The 27,990-nt window shown below is 43.0% G+C and overlaps 1 protein-coding gene across 1 annotated transcript in view; it reads left to right on the forward strand.

The window, feature by feature from the left end:
* The window catches only part of tbc1d12a (TBC1 domain family, member 12a), a 29,448-nt gene extending 3,456 nt beyond the window's left edge, over nucleotides 1–25,992 (forward strand). Inside the window, exons 2-13 of the mRNA XM_040138618.1 lie at nucleotides 9,152–9,287; nucleotides 14,738–14,862; nucleotides 16,037–16,119; nucleotides 16,422–16,539; nucleotides 16,632–16,738; nucleotides 17,426–17,509; nucleotides 17,637–17,731; nucleotides 17,976–18,047; nucleotides 18,845–18,973; nucleotides 19,111–19,220; nucleotides 20,497–20,755; nucleotides 20,875–25,992. Of these exons, the coding sequence (XP_039994552.1) occupies nucleotides 9,152–9,287; nucleotides 14,738–14,862; nucleotides 16,037–16,119; nucleotides 16,422–16,539; nucleotides 16,632–16,738; nucleotides 17,426–17,509; nucleotides 17,637–17,731; nucleotides 17,976–18,047; nucleotides 18,845–18,973; nucleotides 19,111–19,220; nucleotides 20,497–20,755; nucleotides 20,875–20,952 (1,396 nt within the window). The 3' untranslated portion in view covers nucleotides 20,953–25,992. The remainder of the gene's footprint in view (nucleotides 1–9,151; nucleotides 9,288–14,737; nucleotides 14,863–16,036; nucleotides 16,120–16,421; nucleotides 16,540–16,631; nucleotides 16,739–17,425; nucleotides 17,510–17,636; nucleotides 17,732–17,975; nucleotides 18,048–18,844; nucleotides 18,974–19,110; nucleotides 19,221–20,496; nucleotides 20,756–20,874) is intronic.
* The last annotated feature ends 1,998 nt before the right edge of the window (nucleotides 25,993–27,990 follow it).

Here is a 27,990-nt window from a genome sequence, read left to right on the forward strand (position 1 = left end):
CGAACGATCGATTGAGCAAATGTTTGCGGAAGCACGTGCGAGTTACATCGAGGACCAAACTGGTAGAATTCAGTGCACAGTCTTGTTCTTTGCCCCGCAATATGCCCTCCCTTCCAGCCGGTCAACAGTGTCCTGGGACTGGTTGACTTTAAGTCCTTTAGGCCAGTTCCCAACACGTGTGTCCCTCCACCAAAACTCGTCACCTCCTCCGTCTGGCTTGGACGTTATTAAATGAACAGATCTCAAGTAGAAGCGAGGATCTGTTCAGCAACTGGAGAGCTTTTGCAAACGTGGCAAATTGATTTTAATTACACATAATTGTGGTTTAACTCTCTGATCGCGAGTGGGCTCCTTGGTTTTGTCAGTGTCGAGGGCTCAAAACATCAGAGATACAATTAGGTACAGTTTAGGATCCAAGGTGATCCAAGGTGACTTCCTCAGATGCCTCTCTTGTCCCACCAGCAGTCCACAACCCAGATATATTCAGTTTACAATAACATAAAACAGGCAAAGCAGCAAATCAGCACATTTGAGAGGCTGTGACTGGAGGAGATTTTTTTTTTTTTTTTTTTTTTTTGCATTTTTTTTTTTTTTTTTTTCTGCCCATCAACTAATTGTTTTAAGCACTAGTACAATTTGAACCTGTGACGTTCTGGTTAGTGGACGGTCAAAATGACTGTTGTTGTGACTAGTGAGAGATGAGATGAAGAGAGTGTGGTTTTTTGTTTTTTCCCAGTTTGGAGGAAGGGAGAGAGAGAGATGTGAATAAGCTCAGGGAAACCCTAAGCACAGGCAAACAGCTGCCTTTAACTGGAACCTTTAAAGCTGCATACTGCATACTTAAAAAGAAGGAGAGCCTTCTGGATATGGAAACCCAGTCGGGCACATCGCTGCCAGTAACTGTATACAGCCCTTTGTTTTTGAGTTTTCTGATAAATTAACCTCATGACGGTGGAGACACACACACACACACACACACACACACACACACACACACAGAGTTTAAAGCGTAAACCAGAAATAAAGACCAAAATTCAAGGAGAAAGAGTCACTGCTGGGAGAAATTTGAGAATTTCAAACTAGATTGGTCATAAAGTTGCAGAGATCCTCTGGATTTATTTTTTAAAAAGATGTTGGCGTGGGAATGGAAATCAAGACGAGGAAAGGACGACACTTCCACATGGCAATGCAACCAGCTGAGAGCAGATTTGAGCGAGTGATTTTCAACCAACTGCAGATGATCAGACGGCGTGTGAAGGCTACAGCTTGACTGCATTTTTATGCCTGCAAAGAACCAGAATACTGTTAGCACAGCTTGGTTAAGGAAAGTAATGTACATGTTGTGTGGGTTATTACTCTAAAACAGATGCTCCAAATCTTTGTGCTTGCGATTCCGAAATGCGAAGCGGTGTCCGCTTATGGCAGAAGCTCCGGGAGTAACTCTGCGACGTGAGAAGTTCAGTGGAAGCGTGATCCCCCCCCCCCCCCATCTCATACTGTTGAATTTGAATAGTCTCCACATTTCACAAGACTAAAAAATTAAAAACATAAGATAAAAAAAAAAAAAAAAAATGGTGATCATTTTTCATCCCGTCCTGACCAATTGGTTGAGAACCAGTCATCCGAGACACTAGTTTACAAATACAGCAACCATTACTTACTTGCTTCTTTTCCTCTGTGTGAACATTTGTGGTTTTGTGCTCATCGGAAGCTTCAATAAATATTTTTGCTTTTTGCAAGCATGGATACCTGCAACTGCTTATATGTGCTTTAGCAAAATTTGGCAACTAATCAGATTTAACCCAGAGTAATCTCGACTGTGCCAGTTGTGTTATTCCTGCCCCCCCCCGCTTTGGAAATAGGAAGAGGTTTCTCCAAAGTTTGCAATAATCAGATTATTACATTATTATCACATTATTTATTGCACTAAATATAGTATCTTCATCGTCATACACGTGTGTCTCTTTGTCCATACGAACCTGTGAAACTTTGCTTCCGCAGCAATATTTCCTGGTCTCTAAGTCTCTCTCTCCAACTAGAGAGGGGCAGAGATACATGAGGTTAATTCCATACTAAATATCAGTTTCTGTTGTCATAGAGGGATTAAAGAGGATGTTAGCCGGGCGACCAGACCCTTTGACATATATCTGTCTTTTCATGGAGTCTCAGAGCTCCAGTCTGGGGCCCATGGCTGCGTAAAAGCGTGCATGTTAATCATGCCCCAGTTAGGTGTATGTGCAGTCAGCGATAGGGCAGGGCTCAGTGAGCACTGACTCGGTGCAGCTCCTCTCCTCGGGGCTTAGCTCACATTAGCTGCTCCCTCTGTCCTTCTGCTTTCTACTTCTGAGGCCGATTCAACCGTCGGGCCGATTTCATCGCACCATTTAACCTCCGCACAGCTGCCACGGTGCAGCGGAGATGCTGTGACTGTCGGCGTGCGAGGTGTGAAAAACACAACACACTCTCGGTTCCTGAAAAGTTGGTATTTTAGAAATGTCAGGTTATCACATGATGTTTTTCCAGGTCAGGTTTGAACAACCACACTCACAGGTTCGTGGGCAGAAATATACTAATCACAATTTGACATCTTTGGTGTTTATTTTTTATCCTCAAACATGATGCAGCATTTACAGTATTTGATGTGACACTGTGAACAGAGAGGAGTCAGTAGTAAAGAAGTATCGATTTGTTTTAATCACATTATTTTTTGTATTTCCTGTCCCCAAACAAAGGATCATAAAACAAATGAGAAGGTGAATCAGTTAAGGAGAGGAGGTTTTATTCAGCCGTAGTCATTAACTCATAATATAAAAAATCTGAACACAAGAATAACTATAGAAAAGACAAAAACACTGTAGTAGATGAAATGGAACATAGACAAACTGCCGTTTATAAAACCCAAACTACTCATTGATGCATACAGAGCTATTTTAATGCCACTCGTTCTTCTATTATTACGTATAATACCTTAACCTTTCTTATCAAAACATGATTCAACTTTTTTTATCTTGACTCAATCTTGTTTCCCATTAAAACTGTTCTCGTTCCAGCCCAAATACCAAATCGCACTGTTACAGAAATCCGCAGATGGTGGTACCAGACCTCTGGCTCACAGTGAACAAGAAACGAACTTTATGTATGGTAGAATATCTCCGGGGCCCAGACTCGCAGCAGGAAGCCTCCTCTGAAATCAGACGAGAGCCGGGCTGGTCGGTGGAGGAGATCAAAGCGGCGGCGGGGGCGACCTGGAGGCGGACGGCTCGGCCGATAACTGTAGGGCTGTTTGTTCAGACCTGAGAAGCTGCAGGAGGGAGAGCTCAGGCTGCTTTTACAGCCACAGCAGCGCTCATCTCCGCTACATCCAGTCCCCAAAACACACCACCGACTAACAGGCGTGATGAGAAGAAGCCTAGGAATAAAGACAATTTACATTTTACATGTTAGTCTTTGGTTTAAACAAGGACATTTAAAAAAAGTTTAAAAGTTTACGTGTGGACTTGATCACAAAGGGAACAAGTGTGTTTGGTTAAAATGCTCAGACAGTTTACTCTTGGCCTACTGATAAGATGGTTAGGTTTGACTGGTGATGTGGATTTGGGACTTCCAGCGTGTTTGTCTGCCGTAAACACAACTCCGTTTTTCGGTGATGGTGGCTGCGATGTTCGCATCACATTATTCCGGTCCTGATTCCGACCCGTGTCTGATTCAGTGCTTATTTTACTGAAAGGTTTTCTATCATAATACTGTACTGGTTCCAGACCTCTGAGTTGCCATTCAAACGTCTCTGATTTTGTTTTTGTTTTTTCAGTGATTTTAAATAGGTCTGGTGTTGCTTTCATTCATGGCTGTAGAGGTTTGGGATCAAGAATGGGGGTGTCCTCTTCAGTCGCGCGGGTTGCTGTAAATCGTCTTGGAGAAATAGCGCATCTCTTTCGGGTGCGATGACAGACGTTAGCTGCTCCTAGCAACAGCTGCCGCGGCTTTTGTGTTGCCTGAAAAAGATGAAGGTGAGACGGATGTGTCAGTCGCTACTGATTAGCAAAATAAACCCCCCGCGCCTTCTCAAACAGAAAACATGAACATGAGATCAGACTGAATAAGGTGATATTCAGTTGTAATTCAGTCTGACTTCAAGGCTACCACGGTGCAGCTACGCAGTGCACACTTAGCCTACATTACATTACAAAGCTTTACTAGATACTGCATGTTTTACAGCTGAAAGAAAGAAGATTTACTCAGCATCGGAATTTGTATTGTGTACAAGGGGAGGCTTCGGTTTCTTTGGCTCAGCCTGAGCTCCACAACTGGAAAACAATGTAATAAATAGTAGAGTGAGCGGAGCTGCACCCTGACGGCATTCCTGTACGAGGAAGTGAAAAAGGCTAAATAGAGGTGGTAATAATACCTTTTATATTATGCAGCTAAAATTGGAGAATTCAAATCCCGTCTGACTGGCAGGTGTTAGGAGAACTCCTTCTTGTTTAATCTCCGTCGTGTGTGTCAGGCATAGCTTTGGTTTAGACGTGGGCCTCAGCAGCTGGGCTTGAATGTCACCGCGTCTCAGAGGAAATGCAGACAGATGGAGAGGAACGCAGAGGAGAAAACGGGCCTGCTGGAAAACCTCTGTGCTGGCTGTTTGGTTCAGAGCGCTGAGGGCGGGACAGGGAGGCTGAGCGGCAGAGAGAATCAGATCCGCACAGAACAAATACAAACTACCAACTGTTGGCCTAAAGCAAGTTTACGAAACCCAACATTCAGGTTTTCACTTCCAGCATTTTGCCCTCGTCGTATCAGCTGTTTTTGTTTCTGTTTCAAGGTTCGATTCGTCAGTGCTCCAACCCTAATCGACCAACTCCCATCCTACTTCTAATCAGCCAGAGTTGACTAGAACTCTTAAATTAGCAGCATAGTGACGATGATTTGGTCTAGTTTTGAAGAAACACTTTTTTTTGAAACCTGAACAGCTTCAGCTGCATCTCTGCTGAGATTCTTACGAAATGCATGTTGGTGGCGGGTGTTATCTGTAGGGGTAGTTAATATAGCTGCAAAGGACACATTCCTACCCCTAATTAAAATGTAATTGTTACCAATTTGGAATACTTCCTTTTACAAAACAACAGAGTTTTGCCACTAAATCAGATTTTGGCCTCAGTACAACATATTTTTTCTAAACATTTGAAACTGCTGTGATATCATGGCAAACAGCTAAACTGTTGCCAGAACAGTTCACCCAAAAAGTACAATCAAAGTTGTTTTTCCCTAGCGAGAGATTTATCCCTCTGAGATCAGACAAGAGAAGATAACACATTATTGATCCACGGGGGGAAATTAGGTGTTGCGGCAGCATCGGAACAAACAGGCCACATATAGCGGATACAAAAGCTCAGAGCAAGCATGGGAATAAACACCCTTGAATGAAATCTCTGTACATCTAGAAAGCTTTAGTGCAGTTGCTGAGGCCGTCAGCAGACGCTTGGTAGGTCTGGCCCAAAAAATGATACTTGTTAATCGCGACAGCGATGTCTCCTTCTGACTTCGATGACAGACACCTGCTCCCCTGTGGCTTTGATTCTTTTCCGTTAGCTTACACAGGTTTCATGCCGGTGGAATTACATTAGCTCCGATCCCCGCCGTGCTTAATTACCCAGCAGGCAGACGCGCGCACACACTTGCACATCCTCTCCACCGCACTTTGGGAATTAGGTTAGATCATATCCTACACATCTCCCCCAAAAACACACACACACACACACACACACACACACGCATGTATGGCTTCTTTCATGCTCTGCTAAACGAAAACAAGAGCCACAGTGTATTGCCTTTTAAATTTGCAGCTACAGGTGTGCTGCTCAGGTGTCCGACGCTGCTGAGAGAACAAGGCTGCCTCTGATCTGAGGAACGGCTTGATGTAACCGACACAAAGTGAAGCACTGCGTTTTGTTTTTTCTCAAGCTGGAGCATGAATAGAACCTGTTGCATCCGACCCACCAACGCTGCTAGCAGCTCCTTTGCTTCTTTCCATAAGGCAGATACATGTATCTAGTGTTTTTCAGCTGTGTATTTTCCCCACATTTGTCTGGAGCAATCTGGGGTTCGTAGAAGCCGAAGCCCAGGAGTTGATACCCTGAGAGCTTCAGTCCAACATAATGTAGAATATGACTAATCTGAGTTAAAGAGCATTACTCTCCAGATGGTAAGACCAGACCAAATTGACATAAAACTTAGAAAACAACTTCCTTTTTTCTGTTTCTGGTGCGTTGTTTCACTTGTTGCCCTGCAACTACAAGTGAGGAAGAAGATTAACATGTAGTTGACATTTTTGACCTGATGTCTGTCCAAACTTATCTGTCCATGTTCAGTTTTGTCCCTTAAACCAGTCCCAAGTTAGCTCTTGTTATAGCAGTCAAATTATTACTTAAAGAAAGATATCACTGATGGAGTTTTTCACGGTGGATGGGGGACCTGTGAAGCCGAGATCTTAAATTGAGAATATGTCAGAAAAAAATAGAGAAAATGCTGTTGGTTCGGATAACAAACCGAATCACATTCAGTTTACTATCATAGACGACTGCGAAAAGAGCCAATCTTCACATCTGAGAAGCCACAACCAGTACATCTTTTGGAATTTTGGCTTAAATGATTATTAGTGGACTAACTGATTGATCGCACACTTGTTTTCAGTTCTACTCCACACTACTGCATGTCGATTCATCGATTAGTCGATCGACGGAAACTTGACAACAATTATGATGAGCCTTTAACGTTCATTTTTTACCATGGAAATAATAGTAACTCAACTTAAAGCTGCGACAAATAGTTGATTAATCAGTCAGTCGATCGACAGAAAATGAACTCGACACTTACTGCGACACCCAGATGTCTTGGTCTTTGAAAGAGCGCGCGTGCTAGAGCTGCAATTATTAGTCAGTCGACAGAAAATTAATTGTCAGCTGTTCTGATAATTGATTAATTGTTTTAGTAATTTTTCAAGCAGAAATTTGAACATTTGCTGGTTAAAGCTTCTCATATATGATGATTTGATGCTTTTCTGATTGTAAACAGAATATTCTGGGTTTGGGACTGTTGTTGAAATAAAAAAAAGCTATTTGAATACATAACCATAGGCTTTAACTATTTTCTGACATTTCGATGTCTATCAATAATCGATAATGAAAATGGTGGTTAGTTGCAGCCCTGTTTCTGACATTGGACTGGATTTATACACACACACACACACACACACACACACACACACACACACACACACACACACACACACACACACACACACTTCGGAGTGAAGAAACTTGACCCTGTGGAGAGTGGAGGGATAATATTTGCTTGGCTGTCTACTTGGCCCACAGCGCTGTGTGTCTGTGTGTGTGTGTGTGTGTGTGTGTGTGTGTGTGTGTGTGTGTGTGTGTGTGTGTGTGTGTGTGTGTGTGTGTGTGTGCGTGTGTGTGTGTGATTGTCTGTGTGTTTGCTCTTGTTCTCCTTCGCAGCTCCACTTCCCTCTCACAATTCCTGCAGTTCCTCTCCCTCCTTCCCCCTTTCTCTTCCCACCAGCTGACCAGCAGACTCTTCCAAAGAAACAAGAGTAAAACTGTCGATCTGGCAGCTTTTTTTCTCCTGCAGCATCATTTCAAAAACTGCTGCAGCAGCAGGATCGTGGTTAGAATGATGATTAGGGTTAATCATCATTACGTCTCCAGTGTTTGTAACTGGATTTCTTCCTACACTTGTTTGAGGAACTGAATTATTTTTCTGAAGCTTCTGACGTCAACAACTTTAACCTTCGGACACCACTGGGATACAGTTGTATCGAGAACTTGAAAAACGGAACGGAATCGTCGTGCACTCTCCTAAGTCTGTTGTTAGTAACCCTCAGACCTACGACTTGACCGCTGAAAATCCGTGGTTAGAGCCTAAACAGGCTGTGTGCAGTTCAGCCTAAAAATACCTAGTGTGGGAGAAAGAAAGAGTGGGTGAAAATTTGTCAAGATTAGAAATAGTCTTAGGTGCTATGGAAAGTGTTTGCCAGCTGTGGTATCTGTCCGGGGTGGTTTCACTAAGTACTGACTTAGCACGGTGCCCAAACTCTTGTACATGCTACAGTTGTTTTGGTTTTTGTTTTTGTTTTCATTTTTGACTTCATGAAATAAAAAGTAACATTTATTTGCATAAAACGGGGTTAATAATATTGTCTAGATATATTCATTTGTTTATTGTAAACCTTGTTTTTGACCTTGGAAATCCACTTACTCGTTTTTTTTGTTTTGTTTTTTTTACTGGAGCTTTCAACAAAGTCACAGTCTTCTGCAGCAGATAGTTTGTCACGGGCATAGTCCAGTTGTAGTCCATGTGCTTTCTAGGAACTTTCTTAAAAATTACAGTTACAACAATTAGTCGATTAATTGCTTAGTCATTCGACAGAAAATGAGTTGCCAACTATTTTGATAAATGACTAATCGTTTCAGTCATTTTTCAAGAAAAAATGCCAGAAATCCTCTGGTTCCAGCTTCTTAAATGTGAGGATTTTCTGCGTGTCTTTGTCCTGTTTCATAATAAGGGGAATATCTTTGTGTTTTGGACTGTTAATTTAAATATTTCACCTTTGGCTCTGGGGAAATTGTGAGGGACATCTTAGATATTCTCTGACATTTTACTGACAAAGGGATCGAAAGAAGGAGATACTCGTGCACATGAATTATCTTTGTCAGTCAGTCTCTCTGTCAACCACAAAAGCCTAAAAACAGTGCTGCGCGACATATTATCATATTCCCAGTGGTGGAAAGGTGCCGCCAGGTGAGGCTGGACAGATGTCAGGGTTTGGGCTTTCAGTCCTGCCCGGAGCATGTTGAAAGTTTCCCGGAAGGAAGTTTTCCACTCGTTGCTGTAGAAAAGAATCATTAGATGGATCGATAGTTGGGTTTTTCATAAACGTTTTGTCCAGTGACTCTTTACAGAGAAAGTACAAAAAAATAAGGTGATGCATTGATGATGTGAGTTTTTTCCTCTGTTTGCACCAGACACACTATTTCACCCACTCCGCTGGTTTTAGATTTAAAGACTTAACATTGTTCAGCTTCAGTATGAGCAGATAACCAGAAACACTGACCCTGAGCCTTTCTTTCTGTCTCTCTTTCAGGAGCCTATTTTCTAGGAAATCCAAAGAATCCAAGGCACTGTCCCATAATGCAACAGGATGGCGACTGTTTGGCAAGACAGCGGCCAGAGAGGGCGATTCAACTAAAGGCCCCGCCTCCACATTGTCCACACCGCAGGTTGGCTCGTTAAACACACACGTTCACGTCATCAGCGTCGTCTTTTCTGGGGATGGTGAAGTTTTCGGTCTTTTTCTATGTAGTCGGTGAAAGTTGGCTCAGAGTTTTGGCTTATTTTCTGCCCTGACGGCGTAAGGTGACTGACAGTTGGAGCACATGAAACTGTCCTGGTTTGAATCAAAAACCAAAAAAGTCAAAGGTAGAAGCCTGTGGACATAAAAGCTGAATGAGAGAAGTCAACTATAGCCCTCGAGGTGCATTTCTGTAAGAAGTATTCACTCATGGAAAAGTTTAAATTAAACCGCGGTGCCGCATTTTGTTCCCAACTGCGACGATGAAGCATTTTGGTTTTTGCTGCAGCTCTGATTCACACCTCAGACAAGCTTCTTCTCCGTAGCAAGGGTGGCTGAGGCACGTGGGTATTGTAGTATATTAGCCATATAGTAGCCATATCAAACTGACGGGAAAAATATGTCTCATAAATAAAGTTGAAAATATACAAACTGATGTTCATGTTTTAAACGTGTGGCACTGTTAAAGTATCCAGCACAGTTTGCATGCTGAGGAACACCGAGGAGATGATCAAGAGAAAACCAGTGGCCCCACCCTGAGAGACCTCGACACAAAAGGCTGAACGGGAAGACATTACGTCATTACCACCACACGGATGACAGCAACACGATAATGCTAACATGGTCAAGTGTGCACATGATCGTACTTGACATAGTGCCGTAGATATGAAACCGAGCATTATCTGCCAAACCAGGGAGGAGTTTTCTTTGATTTTCTAACAATAGAAACAGATCAGACCAGAGTCAGTCGGGTTTCACAGTAACCAGGTTACTGTGGTGACATTTCCTGAGTGAACAGGATTTCTCTCAGCCTGCTTTCTCACATGTAAACAACAGATTTACATGAGTAAAAAAGTATCCAACCGAAAATTTTTGAATAGTCAATTAATATATATAAAACCTTCTCTGGTTTCAGCCTCTCCAGTGTGATGATTTGCGGCTTCTCTGCAGTTTCTGTAGCAGTAAACTGAATTATTTTGTGTTTTGGACTGTAAGTCAAGCAAGACAAGACAATTGAAGACGTCAACTTGGGCTCTTGGGACTTTGGATTGACATTTTTTCCTGATTTTCTGACTCAAAAACGTATCAGTTTAATTGAAGAAAAAAAAACAGGTCAAACAATCATGTAAATGATTGTTGGTTGGTTTCTTTGTTGCAGAGTAAATCACATCAAAGAACGTGTTGACTATGCTTGGTATTTCCGTTTGAGTAGGGTTTTTAAAAGCAGTTCATTATAAAGTCCGTAATGCTGTTAGCCAGCGTCTGTTTACATACAACATGGTGGCTGGAATGAGACTATAAAATGGATTTACTCTGTGTGTATGTGAGTGTGGTCGCTAGGCAACTTCCACACACTGCCTGCAGCTGCGGAGGCAGATGATTACACACACACACACACACACACACACACAGGTTTGCACAGCTGTCCTTGTTAGGACATTGCGTTGACTTCCCATTCATTGCGGACAGCGTAAACCAAACCTTAACCAGGACCTCAGAAATATCGCTTTGCCTCATTAGGACCGGGCTTTGGTCCCCATGGGGAATACTGGTCCCGACAAGGTCAGTTTTTATACTGAAAAAGGTCCCAAAGAGGTAACCAAAACGAGTATACACACACACACACGCACACTCTCTTGCTGTCTCTCTCTGCAGCAGTAGCTTCCTTCTCTCTAATTGAATTTAATTACATGAGGTTGATTTTCACATCAGTCAAACGCTGAAGACTGTCGGGCAGCACACACCGAACAATCCACTGTTAAATCATCCTTCCGCCGGAGGCCTTGTCACGATCCCAGCCTGCCGAAGTATGCTTGAGCAAGATGCCGGATCTCTACGATCCTTATTGCAGCTCCAGGGTTGCTGTCGGTGTGACCTCTGACCTTGCTGTGTAGCGTGAAGGCAGAGGACACAGGCAGGGAGCTGTCGTTGTTGACGGCAAACCGTCTGACGGCCGTTAGCCTCGGTGCTTGCTTTGCTCACATGATGGCAGCCAGAGTCAGATGATTCATCAGGAAAGGAGCCGGCCAGATGTGGTTTGGCTTCAGTTAGTTGACACGTCAGACACAAAACCGTGGAGGAGCAGGAGGAGGAGGAGGACGAAGGCTGACTCCACTCGAACTGCTTCCTTAAATTCAGCTTGTGTAGCAATGCAGCAGTTAGCTAATCTGCTTAGAGGAACAGCCAGGGATTACAACCTAGATCATGATCCTAACTGTCACCGTGATCGTGTCAGTAACCCTCTTTGTCAGGCTCCGCGATTTCTGCGGTTTGCACACATTTCACATCTTAATGTGACTCCTCTGCTAACATCATCTACAGATCCTCTCCTAAAAATAAAACACTTTCGGCAACATACTTTTGTTTAGGTGGACTTTTGGTCTGGTGTAGGGGTCTGTACACTTGTGGTAAACTTATCCAAAACCAACGTGCATGAATCAGCTTTTAAAAAGACAATTAGTCCCGATCCGAGGTGCGGGCGAGTCTGCTTGGATCCACTCAGGTATTAGACATGAGAGACAGCCCAGAGACCCGAGACAATACACTGGGACCCTGAGAGGACCCGTAAAGACCTTTTAGATTGCGGATGTTTTTCATAGTTTGGTCTTGGCCGTACAGTTCCAGTGAAGGGAAAACGTATTGCCAAAGCATACAATGACATTTAAGACAATGGTGTGCTTTTAAATTAGTGGCAACAGTTTGGGGAAGGCCTTTTCCTGTTTCGCCATGACAATGCCCCTGTGCAAAACGCCAGCTCCCTGGTGTGGAAGAACTTGCATAACCTGCACAGAGCCCTGACCTGAGCCCCATCCGGCACCTCTGGGTTGAACTGGAACGCCCACTGTAAGCCAGGCCTTATCATCAGGCATCAGCGTTGGGCCTCACTAATGCTCTGGTGGCCGAATGGGAGCAAAATCTCTGCAGCAGGTTAAACATCTGGTGGAAAGACTGAAATCAGAAGAGTGGATTGGCGCAGAGCAGCAGACTCAAAAAAAAGGAAGTAAGTCAAGTCAAAGAAAGTCTTGGAAAGTATTAAAAAGCCTTAAATTAAAAAGTCTTTAATATTTTTCTTGCCTGCCATAGACACTAACATCAGGTATAACTTTGTATTTTGGAGAAAGTTACTGGGAAGCTCGTTACCTCATAATGGACGAGTCTATTTTAAGCAAAAGCGTAGATAAACAAATGAATTGTTTATTTTTTAATTGGTTAATCCCTCCTTCAATCTTCCACGATTTATGAGATTATGAGACAGTGTGCCCGTCGGACAAAGACATGTAAAAGGCCCCCACCCCTCCTATATAGGACCCCAGACCTAAGGGCCCGGGGGCCTTAGGTGTTATATATGGGGGGGGGGCACTGACAAAAATGTGATATAAATGGAATTAAAAAATTCTCCTAAAGTCTTCAATTTAACTTGGGGAACACAGCAGTGATCCATACCATGCAACGCGGTATGGAAACTCGTCAATTACAGTGGAAGCTCATTCGTCTCGTGCGGACAGCCATGATGATAATAGGGAGGGAAGAACACGTTTCTCTTCAGTTTATGCAGCATATGAGAGGTCTGGGCTTTGAGAGGCGCAGGGGAACAGAAACAAAGGAATCTTCCTACGTAAGCGTTTACCTTCCGGCTGAAGTTTAAAAATGTAGACCGACCCGTTGCCATTTGTTCCATCTTTCATTAAGATTTTAAATAGCAGCAGGAACTTCACGTGGTCACAGAGCACTTCACAGCTGGGTCCACATTGGAATGTGCAACACTCTTGTCGATTTTACTGTCGACCGTGTGATATTCCAGTACAGTGCTTAATACTTGTGTAATATCCCAGTTTTCATTGGTATTTTTGGTTTTTACTGTGAAGTGAACTTTGAGCTTTTTAAAGTTGGTCTTGTATTGTCTTGTCTTCAGTGATCGGGAATGATAGAGAGCAGGCCCCGGATCAGTCACATGATTTGATACAGATGACTTTCACTCAACAGTGAAACTGATCGCAGAGCAGCACTAGTTGAATTTTCCAGCTTCAGCGTCCGAGGGGGAACTCTGTCTCCCTCTGCTGGTGATGCTCAGAAATCAGCTTATAAAAGGCTTGTTGTCTCGTTGACCCACAGCTGTCCCGTTCCTGTGAATGAACTGTTTATTGTGCAGGCCACACACACACACACACACACACACACACACACACACACACACACACACACACACACACACACACACACACACTGCATTGCTGCAACCGTTAGCCCTCACATACACAAGTAGACCCTCACAAACAGACGCAAACATTGACATTCAGTGAACAGCCTAGAAAGGACACATGTAGATGCACACATGCACTAAAACAAAGTTGTCAGCTTTAAAAGGTGCATGTGCATGTGTGAGTGCACACAAACACACAAACATTTACACACAGTCACTCACAGATGGAGATTTATTCAGACTCAGTGATTCTTTCTGCAGTTTTCCCTCCAACAAAACATCTTTCATCTGTGTTGAAACTGATGAACAGTTATGTTTGTTTCTGTGTGTGTGTGTGTGTGTGTGTGTGTGTAAGCCTGTTGTATTGCTGTATGCAGGTTGGGGTTTGGCAAAACATCTCTATTGTCAGTATTTACATAACACACAACCATTTTACGATGATACATCTGTGTAAACGTATTTTATGAACAAAGATGACAGTAACAGTAGAAGCTAACAGAATGTTTAGAGGAATTAAAGTAAATGAAGTTTAAATTATTTTAACAGCCCTGACAAAATCTTATCACAAGGCGCATTCAGTAGTTGTTGGTGCTTTCGAATTTGCCCAGTTGTCATGGAAATGCAGATGTTTATGTTTCCATGTTTCTGAGCACTTTAAAGAGTTCTTGTCCGTGTTGGCTGAAAAGTCGAGACCGAAGGTTCATTCCTGATCTTCGGCTGTTGGCAAAACAATCTCACCACAAGGTCCATTTAGTACTTGTTCTGGAAGAAGCACTTAAAGGATAGAAATGAGGAAATTTGAACATCTACAATTCCATGACAACCGGGCAAACACTATGGGCAGAGGACGATCATGAGACAAAAACAGGCCTTTTGGTAAGTTGTTTCTGTCAACTATATAAAACTTGAATTGTGAAAAATTAGTCTAATGTCCATGTAAAATCTGACAAAACTTAATTGTGTATCTGCCAGCGCACACGCTGGCGAGGGTTTATGTTTGAGATATTTAAGATCGCTCTGCCCAGATGGAGAGGATGCTTGTTATTTCAATGAAGAGAAAACAGTTGCTTTTATAGTAACAGCTGTTGAATGCTTCTTTTTTTTTGTTTTGTTAAACTGAAGAACCTAGGATTTCAGCTGTCTCGGTAACAGTCTCGTTCTTTGTTTAACGTCCACAGGAGGAGCAGGTGAAGGACTCGGGCATGTCCTCATGTCCCCAGCGTCTCGCGGCTGCAGGGAGGAGGAAGAACCTGGAGTTTGAGCCTCTTTCCACCACAGCTCTCATCCTGGAGGACCGGCCGGCGTGAGTACCAGTCAGACACACGTGTGGAGCCAAAATATCATCTTTCATTGGTCCAGTCTGAGAAAACCTGACTCCTGGTGGTTTCATTTTCCTTTTACATTTTGTTGGTACTCACTAACTGCTGCAGGAACCTGAGCTGATAAGATGTTTCAATTAGGATGCAAACTAATATCAACCAATATGCATGTTCCTAGTATTAGCTATAGCTATTACTATTGTTAATGTTACCGTCAGCATTATGCTGGGTTTTATTGCAGATTTTCAGCATCTATAAGATGTTTCATTTAATTTTACACCACGACTACATTAAAACAAGTTTGTAGACACACAAGCGACACTGCTTAAAAAAAAACAACTAAATTCTGTGATAAATAAAAATGTCAAGTTTGTCCTGAGGGTGGCACCAGAGGAAAAGCCATGTTGTTACCAAAGTCGAGTTAAATTGGTTATATGTCGGCCATTTTAGGACACTTGTCTCTGTGTTTTTCCGTTGAAGGTGGAATTTGTCAGATTGTGCTTCAGTTTGACACAAAGACTTTGGATCTGAAGCAACTTTGTGGATTTAAAAGTAGTAAAAGTTCCTCTGGTTGCAGGTTCTCAACTGTAAAGACTTCATTTCTTTTGTTGTCTTGTGTGACACTAAACTCATTGTCTTTGAGTTTTGGGTTGTTGGTCGATATTTTGAAGTTGGCACAAAGCTGACATTTGAAGATGTAACCTTGAATTCTGGGAAAAACTGTGATATTTTTGAGTTATCTGCTATTTTATAGACCAAACAAATAATCAATGAATCAATCCATTAAAAAAAACAATGAGGTAGATAAATAGCAATTAAAGGCTAAATTCTGTGCAGTAACTAAAGAGACAAAATAAAAAATAAATAATCAATAGATAAATATAAAGATAGCCCCATAGTGATACTGTGTCCTGAATATACACTGTGCGGCGTTGGTAATAGGTGTGCTCCAAATTTAACACATTAGAGATTTTAGTTTAAGAGTCGTGATCTTCAAACAGGTCCTCAGTGGTCGCTTAGCAACAGCGCGCATCTGTTGAGAGCCGCAGGATGAAGACTCAGACGCACGGAGAGATGGAGTCACTGAGGCGGGACACCTGACAGGAGGAAACATGGAAACTGTCCAACTGGCTGATTCTCTCTCTGTCTTTCCCCCAGGAACCTACCTGCCAAGTCTGAGGAGGAAACTCAGCGACACAAACTGGAGTACGAGGAGATGGTGGCAGGGGCCAAGAGGAGAGGTAGACAGACACACAAACACTTTGTCATTTTATACTTGTGAGGACTCTCACCGGCATAGTGCATCCCCCTAGCCGTCACAGCCAAACGCCCAACTCCAACCCCAACCTAATTCTAACCTTAAAACTACGTCTTAACCTTCAGACGGTTCTTTTGAAGTATTGAAGTAGTGAGGATCGGCTGAAATGTCCCGTAATACAGCCCCCCCCCCGGATTTGCTTTGATTGGCTCATGCTCAGAAAGATATTCATCAGCTGGGACAACGTTAGTCATTGTCAATCTGTGTCTCTCTCTCTTCCCTTAGAGTTGAGAGAAGCACAGAAGAAGAAGCATCAGATGAAGGAGAGACACAGACAGGAGGACAGCATCTCCAACGCCATGGTCATCTGGAACAACGAGATCCTGCCACACTGGGACACCATGTACGTCTCCACAGCTCCGTGTGTGTGTGTCAGCTTGTTCCGCAGCATGCTTCTTTAGCTCATTCTGTGTGTGTGTGTGTGTGTGTGTGTAGGAAGGGAACGAGACGGGTCAGGGATCTGTGGTGGCAGGGACTGCCTCCCAGCGTCAGAGGAAGAGTGTGGAGCCTCGCCATCGGCAACGAGCTCAACATCACACCAGGTACAAACTGATGGGCGCGCACACACACACGTTGTATACACTCAAAACAAAACACACCAGTGAGCCACACTGTTGCCCTGGGTGACATGTTCCTTCATTCATGGGAACACACACACACACTGTAGTTTACTTTGACTCAGTCCCCAACCCACACACACCGTCCTGCTGCCCTTAATACTCACAAGAGCACCAAAAATGGTTTAGTCCGCCGCTGAAAATAGTCCCCAACACATGCACCATTTCCTCCTGGTTGTTTCATAAAAACTACAGTGACCAGCTGTTTAGGAAAATTACCAAGCTTTTTTTTTTTTAAATGAAACTATATAGTTGTGAGGTGTTTTTTAAAGATTTACTATTCTGGCTGGGGGGCTGAGAGCTCACACACAGAGAAGGGAGGCCAGAAAGTGTTGAGAAATGGACAAACGCGTTGCTGACAAGATATAAACCTTACACTGTACTTTACTGTAAAATAAGAGCACCAGCCGCATGGGTAAAGCGTTTCAACGTGTGTGTCTGTCTGCCAGAGCGGCACGACGGCCAGGCAGAGTCACTGGCACTTCTCGTCTTTCCGGTGTCGAGGTCGAAACCTTATTACCGTTTGTTTTTCCTCCGTGTCCCGAACGACTCGCCTGAGTTTTCTCTCCGAGCTAACAGCTGAAATCTTGATGCGTTTCTCTCTCCGTGCAGAGCTGTACGAGATCTTCCTGTCCAGAGCCAAAGAGAAGTGGAGGAGTTACAGTGAAACCAGTTCAGTCAACGACAGTGAGAGCGGTACGACACTTATATTGACAGTTTTTAGGCAGGAATATTCAAGTATGAAATAAAACTCAAAAACATAAACAGCCATCTAAAAAGAAACGACATGTTGAAACTTTTCTCTGCTGTGTTTTTCTGTTAGATGGAGGGGCTTCTCTGGCTGACAGAGAGTCCAGTCTGGACCTCATCAAACTGGACATATCCAGAACCTTCCCCTCTCTCTTCATCTTCCAGAAGGTAAACGGATCTGAAACAGGCGGCGTCTTTCACTAGTTCTATCGCTGTGAGAACATTTTGACTGGTTGCCACTTCCTCAAAGGGCCTGCTTGAGGGTTGAGACTCGATTTTCACGGTTAAGTTTGGATCTGGGTTTAGGGTTGAGATTAGACGTGTCGTCATGATGGTCAGGTTCAGGGGCTAAATGAATTCCCCGCCCCTCTGTCTCTTGTATTAATCTCAACACTTTCTTTTCTCTCTGCAGGGTGGGCCTTACCATGACCTCCTCCACAGTGTACTGGGGGCTTACACCTGTTACAGACCTGACATTGGCTATGTAAGTTTGCCTGCCCCCCCCTCAGCCCAGCTCCCAAAGTGATAATAGTTGATCATTAGTTGTTAACAGACTGAATTTAGCTTAACTACTATTTTAAGCGCTGTGTTAGTTTTTATCCAGCAGGGTCTGGAATAGTTCTCTATTCAAATTAGGACATTTTGTGCCTGATATTAAGGACTCTGCCTCGATACAGTACCTGCAGTTCGGTATTGAACCTCAAATGATTCGGTTTTGAAAACCTTACCTTGAAAAATATAGACTACTTTTTTTTTTCCGTTCAACAAAAGAAGCCAAAAAGTTCAAATGTTAGATGTTGTCACAAGACGCCTTACAATAACTTTGCTTAAATTTATATAAAGATTTGGAAAATTGTCATTAAATAATAAGTAAACAAGATTATGAATCTGACCAGACATTTGATGCTGAGTTTCAAAAAGAGTATTCAGGTTTGATACGTAGCCCAAACCATATTTAATTCAGCATCATGTTTACTCATCTTCAAAAACTGTATGAAAAAGTGTAAAAGAAAAGGGAGTTTAACGAAGCACATGACAGTTGTATTCCATGAGTAATATACAGTATTTGGGTTTTAATCAGGTTCAAGTGTATTAATAGTTCCAGCGTTAAAACAGAACTCGATTTATTAAAGTTTTGTGGCCCAGTGAAAACTGGGAATCGAGTCAGTGTTTTAAAACTGAATGCCATCTTTCAAATTAAAGCGATAATCCCCGCGACAAAAACACACACGCACGGTCCGTCTTTAACGCTGACGCGGCGCTTGCGCTGGGCTTTTTCAGGTCCAGGGCATGTCGTTCATCGCTGCTGTGCTGATCCTCAACCTGGAGGAGGCCGAAGCCTTCATCACCTTCGCCAACCTGCTCAATAAACCCTGTCAGATGGCCTTCTTCAGAGTCGACCACGAGCTGGTACGCAGGCGCAGACACAGTAACCGTCATTCACGTTACTCGCCTGGAAACAGTCCTGTCTCACTTTTTTTCTCTCTCATCGTACCTCTGCCTTTTACCCCGACCCTTCATCTTCTCTTTCACTCCGTCTGTGCCAGATGTTGAAGTATTTTGCAGCCTTCGAGGTTTTCTTTGAGGAGAATCTGCCTCGTCTCTTCAGCCACTTCCAGGACAAAGACCTGACCCCCGACCTCTATCTGATCGACTGGTGAGTTTATCAAAGACTCCGCCGGTGTTATTAGATGGAATAATCAGCAATCCCCCAATCAGATATCGTTAGCGAAGAAGAACTGTAAAGATATACATTCAATGGTAAATACGTAATTAGAGGCAAAGGTGGTGGAACAAGTACTCCAATGAAACATCTAAGTCAAAGTAGCGATACCACTGTGTCGAAATACTGTATGTCAAGTAGAAAAGTATTCGCATTGAAATATAATTAAACTTATACCAAAAGTAAAAGTACTCACTATGCAAAGTGGTCCACTTCAGAATAATATATATGATTATTATATATGATTATTATTATTATTATTAATGTTGGATTATAATCAGTGATGCTTTAAATGTGTACATGACTTTAATGTTGCAGTTGGTAAACGTGGGGCTAACATTTAGCTACTTCCTAGACTTGCTGACAAGCTTGTGGATTTCCCCCAGGGGACCATTAAAGTTTTACTTTAATCTGAATCTGCAAAGTAGCAGAAAATGGAAATAGTAGTAAAGAACAAGTACCTCGTAAATATAACTTTCTGCGCCGGGTCACACACAGAACACGTTTTTAGTGTGTTTTGTTCGTTTTTAATCTACTAATTTAAGGAATTGTATTCTTTTTTTCTCATCTCATTATTGTTCCCCTGACACTCAAGCCAATAAAGCCCACTGAATTGAACAGAGAGAGAGGGCGTTTGGTTGTTAGTATACAGAGCCCACCATGTGTGTTTGAAGCGACCTTTTGAAACGTCTGTGTCCATCGACCGGTCCGGAGCGAATAAACTGGGCTGCGTAGTTTCCTCAGTAGGTGGCGCTGTAGGCTACATTATGCACGGCTGTAAGGAAGAGGGTAGAAGTGGAGGCCGCAAACTGGAAACAAAACAAGTTGTCTGGGAGAGAAAAATTGAGAGATTGTTTTTCAACTGGTCAAGGTGTAATTATTCTTTCATGCGGTCTGGAGACGGGAAGACGACAGAAACAGCTGATCGGTCATGTGTGTTAAGTTTGTCAAAACTTATTCGAAAAAAAAGAGGTTTCCATCTCCCATTAGGTGCGTTAACTTTTTTGAAAAAGGCAAAACCCACCTCAGGCGAGCGTGAAAACTTTTTCCGCGCAGTTGAGGAAGCTCGTTCTAGTTCTGCTGTTTGTCGTGCTGCAGCTAGTCCGCACCTGAGTGATCCAGCTCTTGTGACTGCACCTTAGCTGGAAGCTTTTCTGTAGTTGTTTGGATACGTTGCAACGTAAAAGTAAGTTTTTGCCCGTCTGTCCAGGATCTTCACTCTGTACAGTAAGTCCCTCCCTCTGGACGTGGCGTGTCGGGTGTGGGACGTCTTCTGTCGGGACGGGGAGGAGAGTTTGTTTCGGACGGGGCTGGGTATCCTGCGCCTGTACGAGGACGTCCTGCTGCAGATGGACTTCATCCACATCGCTCAGTTCCTCACCCGCCTGCCGGAGGACCTGCAGTCATACACGCTCTTCACCGCCATGGCCCACACACACATGATCAGCAGAAACCGCCGCTGGGCTCAGGTCAGTGTCACACACCCAGCGCTCAGAGCAGAGTCGGTCGACGTGCTTGTGGCTTGTCTGACGTTCTGAACCGCCGAAGACTTAACGTTTGTAAATCTTGATATTCTGTTTTCCTTCAGGTGTTTTCTGCATTGATGAAGGATGGAAATAAAGAGGCAGACAAAAACACCAGCCCAGCTTTGAGAAGTCAACACTAGCTAACCTCCTCGCTAAGGCCATCTTTCTTCAAACCAACGTCAAACGCCGGCCGTGAACCTCAGAGGTGAGTGCTAGCTCGCCCCGTCGGCACCGAAGCGGACATCGGAGGCTAACCGTGCGGCTTGAAGCTACGTAGCCCGGAGACAAACTCTCACTCCGTGGGCTCGGCTACGAAGCTCGAAGCGAACACGAGCCAGACCTGAGGGTGGAGGCTGACGTCAGAGGCCGAGCGGAGCCGAGAGGAGCGGTTGGCCTGCGCGTCCGCGCCGGTGAAGGAAGAAGCGGCTCCAGCGGGAGCGGGAAACCAAAGTGGTCGGTCGGTTCTAAACTTCTACAGCCCTCGTCAGCATTTCACCTGACAGATAACGTTTTGAAGAAGCGGCCGGTTGTTTAAGCAGCAGTGTCACTATTTCACCAGCCTACTCAAGGTGGAAAATTAAAACTGACTTTCAGGTTGTGTGTTACTTCCCCTGCCGGCTGGGAGGGAAAAACCCACCGAACAGCCAGACTCAGTCTCCACGTCGGGACATAAACACCACTAACACCGAGTATTACGCCCTGTGCAATTCTCAGAGACTCCAATTCTAAGGTTCGGTGCTAATGATTTTCTAAAGGCTTCATAAATACTCCTCTGTGGTTTAATTATTAATGTAGGTCCTTGTAGCTTTGATTTCAAACTCTTATTAATTTGCTGCGTTTCTAGCTTGAGCCAGGCTGGACCTAAAAATGATGGGGATCTGCACTAGCATGTCTGATGCTAATATACTGGTTGTAGAGGATTATTTAGCCTTTCACTTTAATCTCGTAGCTTTTGAATTTTTCATCCCCAAAAAAAAAAAAAACCAAACAAAAAAAACGAACCCTGAACGTGGAAAGTTTGGGTGAGAGTGAAGCTCAAAGACAAAAGTCATTGGACATTTTTACGACGTACAACTTTTTAAACGTTAGCAAAGAATCAAATGTCTCCTCAGTGATCCTAATCCAGTAAAACCAAAATGCGACTGAACGTTTTGTGACTGATGTGTTTACAGGAAGTTAATTATTCAGTCTTTTCTACATGCGTTAAATAATTTAAAACGTCACCCCGAATATAAACATCAAAGAGTCAGGGAGGGTAACAAGGGCGGATGATTATTGATGGTAGACGTAAAAATTCACAGTCACTGCTGAGGTCACTTCCTGTGTTCTCCGACCCAGTCACCAGTTACTTCTGCTGTTAATTCATCGACAGTGAAAAGTGGATTTCTTCAAGTCAAAATTATCCGTAAAAAATCTCGTGGAACCACTTTGAACCACAGCGAGCCAACAGTAAGTGAAGACGCACGAGCGTGGGGCCGGCGCCGTTCAGTGTTTCGAGGATCCAGATTTACTCCCAGAGCACTTTATATCTGCAGCACTGAAGCTACGTCACGGCTTTCAGAGGCGCAAAAGACTCTCGTAAAACTGCAGAGCGGGTTCATTGACGGGCGCAATGAGTGACTCGTTGTTTCCTGTCAGTTGTTAGAGGGGATTGAACTAGACGACCGAGATTTGCTCCTTAGAGCGGATTACATAGCAGCTTTATCCTGGAGCAACAGTACTGGCTTAGCATTTATCTTTGACTAGTTTTGGCTTGAAACTGAGGCTTTTCAGTCTTTGTAGCAGAACTCTTTCTTTGCTGTGAAAATGCAGGTAAAAATTTCGGTATTTTTTACTTAATAGCCCCGTGAGAGTGGTTATACACTTGACTTTACCGTGTCGGCGGCAGAACGTCGTCCTCTAGAAGTCCGCTCACTCACTAGAATGTTGCGGCAGACGACGTTTTTCCTTCCAAACTTTCCTCCACTGTTGTTGTGGTTTGTTCAGAGTCTGCTGGTAACCTCACGTTACATCCCGATGCGATTTAATTAAACCACGTAGGCTGAGCGGAAACAGCCAGTCGAATAATGAATTAGCTGTTCGAGAGAAAATGAATCAGCGAATCCTTTGAGTCACTTTTCCGGCATAAATGCCAAACATTCTCCGATTCCGGCTCCTTAAACGTGAAGATTTACTGCCTTTGGACAGAACAAGACAACCTACGCTCTGGGAAATTCTTTTGGACATTTTTTTTATTTATTATTTTCTGGCATTTTATAGATTTAACAATTAGGGCAGCAAACTACCGATGACTGTCATTATCGATTGATCTGCCGGTTATGGTCCGGATGAATTTTGTTCTTAAAAAAAAGTCGGAATTGATTTCCCAGAGCACACGGTGATGTCTTCGAATTAGAACTGCAACGATTAGTTGATTATTTTTCTACCGATCCAGTAATTGATTAATCGGCGACCATTTTGATAATCCATTGATTTGTTTTTTTTTTTTGCCTGAAAAAAGACTCAAAGATTTTCTGCTTTTCTGTTTTATATCTTTGTAAACTAAATACCTTTGGGCACCTTGGACTCTGATGGACAGATACATTGACTAGGTGATAAATTGAGAAAATATCGAAAATAATTGCTGGTTGCAGCCCTATTTTCAAATTGCTTGTTTCGTTCGACCGACAGTCCAAAAGCCAATGATACTCATCTCGCTTAGAAACAATCAGTCTGTTACCTGAAAATGAGACCATTAGTTGGGAAAACAAGAGCAGATTAGTGGACGATCAAGATAATGGTCTGCTGCAGGCCTAACACTCTGAAGGAAGAAAGGACGCACGGCCTGTCGTCATGACAAGTGCTGTAAAATAGTGACCACGGCAACAAGCATCAAGCGCGTCCCCACGTGCTGAAAGCACCGAATGCATTTCTTAAACCTGGATTATAATCTCAGACACAGGAATTCGCCGCATGTTGAAGTGCTTCACATCAGCTCCGGCTCTGTTGTATTTAACACTCCTTTGATTTACACACACTATAAAGTAACCATTTCATCCCTACCTCTCGATAACCATCCACAAACACACTACGCGTTTGAACGCACACACGCACATACACTACTGACGATGAATACTTTCCACTCACCCACCAGCAAATGAGCAGGCCTTGAAAACCGCGGCCCAAGCGGCCACTTGCAGCTCGTTGAAGCGGGAAACTCACCCGACAACGAGCGACCCTGGAAGAAGTGGTGGAGAGACAGGAGACACAAAGAGCTTGGTGAGGCAACAGAAACAGTGAAGGAATTGACAGCATTTTCTCTAAATTATTAAAAGAATATTTATTTATTTTTAAGTTCTACACCCAGTTTTTTGTTTTAAATGAAACCTAAGTTACTGTTGTACCAGTTTGTTCTTTTTTTTTTTTTAAATTTCAAACCAGACAGAAAAATGGTATCGCACACTGTGAAGTAGTAAAGAGCAACAAGGCAGCAGCAAACGGACAAATCTGCATTGAACCAGGTCCAGACTGTGGCTCCGCTGTTGTGTCGAACAGTAGAAAGGGACTTTAACGACGGCCGAGTATCCTGTCAGACCGAGAGCCGTTGAGTTAACCCCTCTCTTTCATCCGGCCTTTTCCAGACCTGCAGGCCGCTTATTGTCTGCTGAGTTTTTTTCTGCATCGCAACGGCGTTACGTCACATAACTCGGTAAATAAGGGTTTGTCGTCGTCCATCAGCCAACCAGAAGCCAGTACACGAGTCCCAGCTGACGAACCAGTAGGTATCAGTGTTGTTTCTGTGTGTTTGTGCGAACCTCCAGACGCTGCGTAGAAGCGGTTTAGATTCTTTCCCTTTGCTTCAAGGGAAAAATACGAGTTCAGGCAGCGTGAAAACTACAGAAACTCCCAGTCTCTTGCTTTGCACCAGGACTCAGCCACATGCCCGTTCTCAGCCGCCGAGGAAGTGTGTGTTCAAAATAGAATTAAAAAAAAAACGGAGACCGGGAATGAAGTCAGACACTAAATTCATGTTGCCCAGACTAACTAATGGTAACACGTGTGTAGGAAACACAGTTGGTTTCATATTAACTGCAAAGTCACATAATAAACACGTGCATCATGTCCATGAAGGGGCCTCAGTGAAAAGATGCTGTGAAAAGATAGAAGCCGCGCTCTCCGAGTTATTCCGAGGTGTTACTGACTCACAAAGACTGGTAGTTATTGAGTTCCGGCAAGAACCTTACAACCAGTTCGCGGTTCAGTTAATACTGAATCAGAGTAAGCAGGATTTTAATAAAATCAAAAACATGAACAGGAGCTGTTGTTTTCCAGTTACACTAATTACACTGAGAGCAATGCTGCTCAATAATGAACTGGCAGTAATGAAGAAAAACAGGCTCAACTGTTAATGAAATCATTTCCCATTAGTGTAAGGACAGTTTGCAGGTGATAGTTTTCACATTAACGAACAGTTTCTTCTCCAGCTTCTATTAATCCAACTCAAATCTTCTTTTCCTTTTTGGCCTCGATTACAGAAACCTTGTTCTACTCTGGACTTTGGGACAAAAAGGTCCATTTGTTTTCTTAGCAAACTTGTTTTTGAATCTTTATTTTCAACACATCTGTGAGTTTTGGGGCGGCACAAGTTAAACGCGTTACTTCTTGACACAGAGCCGAGGCGGGTCATTGCTCGATGGACCGATTTCCAGTTTGTCTTACGGATCCTGAAAATATTCTCACCCCTCAAAGCTGAAGATGAAAATCGCCAGAACTGAAGTCAGGTGGTTCTTTGACCACAGTGGTGCCCATTTTACAGCGTTTAAAAGTAACTCTCAATTTCAGTGGCAACCGATGACCAAGCTTAAGATGAAGTGTTTAACCACAAGGGGAAACATTTAAAGCCCTAGGTTCAACACACAGTTCTTCATGTGTTCATGACATGTCTTGTTTAGTTTTAGGGCTTTTTCAAGGACAAACTATATTGAAGGAAAATTTTAGATTTATCCTGTAGATTTTTAAGATTTTGTTCTGGTATAAATATACAAAATATTTCTCTGGATGTTTGTCGTCATGTCAGTGGATTAGAAGTTTTTGCCGTTTTTTCCTGAGAATCTGTCTAATGTCAGTGGATGGACCCAGCTGTTAAATGGCAGGGAAAGTCTGGAACATCACACATCGGACACAGAAACAATTTTACAGATAAAAAAAAAAAATTACAACTGAGCAAATTATAAAATTATATACGCAAGAGGAAAATTATTATTTTTTTCCCCTTTCAACGTTCCTCAGGATGCACGGTCAGTAGATGACCCTCGCTCATGCTAACGGGACAAAAGGACATGACACAGTTGTCTGCGTGTATCGAGTGTTGAGAAGTAAAACGACATGCAGTCCCCCAACTGGACACGCAGATGTGTCGAAGACGAAAGAGGCACTTGTCTGCGTGTTCGTGCTCATGCTCACTCGTCTACCGACTCCTCGGTTTCGAAATGAAAAGTGCAATATGGTTTGGGTTTAGACATCGACGGTAATTTGGTGGGATTTTCCAGAAACCTCGGGAGGTGGGTTTAACGTTCCCTCGTCTCGCCTCACTCCAGATTATTGATGAAATATTCAGACAGTTGCAGAGGGAAGATGAGTAATGTGATATTTTCCTCCTGTATGTTCATGTATTCATTTTATTTAAGTTTTATCTTTGCTTTCATGTAAATTCTTTTAGCTTCGTTTGTTTCGTGCGTGTTCTTGTTTTCTTGTCAATTTTCAATGTACACTTTTTTCATAATGCCTTACAGGTGGTGTAAATAAACTGTAAAAATGTTATTTCTTTTCATATAATGGCCACTAGTTAAATGTGTAAATAAACATCTCAGCAAACTGAATCTTTTCTGTCCTTTTATATTTTAAATTTAACCCGAAGACGGACTCTGTTCCGGACGAAAGTCAAGACATCCGCTGACATCTACAGCAAATTAGAAATTTAAAACATTTTTTCAGGAAGCTCAAAGTTCATCCTGGACCTTTGAAACAATAGAGTCTCAACTCAGGGGCCTTGAGTGGATTTTCTGCACTGAGCAGTCGAAAGATGTGATTGACATTAAGCCGCGTTTCCTGTCACCTGCTCCCTAGTAAAACACGTCCGCTTCCTGCTTCGGTCAAAGTTTTCTTTAAATAATAATAAATAAAATAAATAACGACCAAACAACATCCCATTCTTTAATGAAATGGTTTTAACAGATGCAACATCGTTTTAAGTGATGGGTCGACACGGACAATTTACTAATGAGCAACTTTGCAAAACAATGTGCTGCACCTTTTATTTTACAGAATTAGAGGAATTTAAATTAGTCGCAAAATATCAATTAGACAAAATTTTAACTAAATTTTCTGGTGCTTTTGACTGAATGAACAAGGTCAGTTCACCTTGAATTAAGATCAGTCTGTTAAACTTCTGTTTCCAAGGTTGGACTTTCATGCCCGGTAATATTACGATTAATCACAATCGTTACATCATATTATTTATCAGGGCAGCGACCATTTGGCTCAAATTACAGAATAATATAACTTAGGCGGGGAAAAGGAAGCTTCGCACATGATTCTGTTTCGTTATCGTTTGGATTGTTTGTATTTTGGATGTATTTTTTTTTCAGAAGTGAAAATGCAGGATGTTCGCTTCACAGAGAACCTGAGTGGGTTTGGATGAAAACAACCTCAAAACTTTACTGAAGTGCCACTGATCTGCTGTGGAGACATTCAGTTGCAAACGGAGTGAATCTCATCCGATCCACGGGGGGAAACTAAAACTCTTCAGTTGGTCCAATGGGGTTGCAGAGTGTCGTGTCTGTGCGGGTCAGACCACCAGATGGAGCCGGGTGACCAGCTTTTAGCCTGGCAGCTGAATTCTTTGGGGCCTTCGGCAGGCTGATCCTCAGGTAATGTGGAGGCACGGTTTTTATTTGAATTTTCATCAGACAAAAGGATGTGTAAAGCCATAAATATGCAAAATTGAGAGTCAGCGCTTTGGGGATGGTTTTCTGCTCGATGTTGATGCAGCAGTGCTGCCAGTTCAAATCGAATTATGTTCTCTTTTAGATTAATAATTCCATTTTTCTTCAGAGCTTCATGCTAATAGTAGCAACAACATATTCCTTGAGTCTCGGTGCCAAAGAATTATGGGAGCTGTAGTTGAACGATAACATTGT

This window comes from Xiphias gladius, chromosome 11 (assembly GCF_016859285.1).
Source record: "Xiphias gladius isolate SHS-SW01 ecotype Sanya breed wild chromosome 11, ASM1685928v1, whole genome shotgun sequence".
Classification (NCBI taxonomy): Eukaryota; Metazoa; Chordata; class Actinopteri; order Istiophoriformes; family Xiphiidae; genus Xiphias; species Xiphias gladius.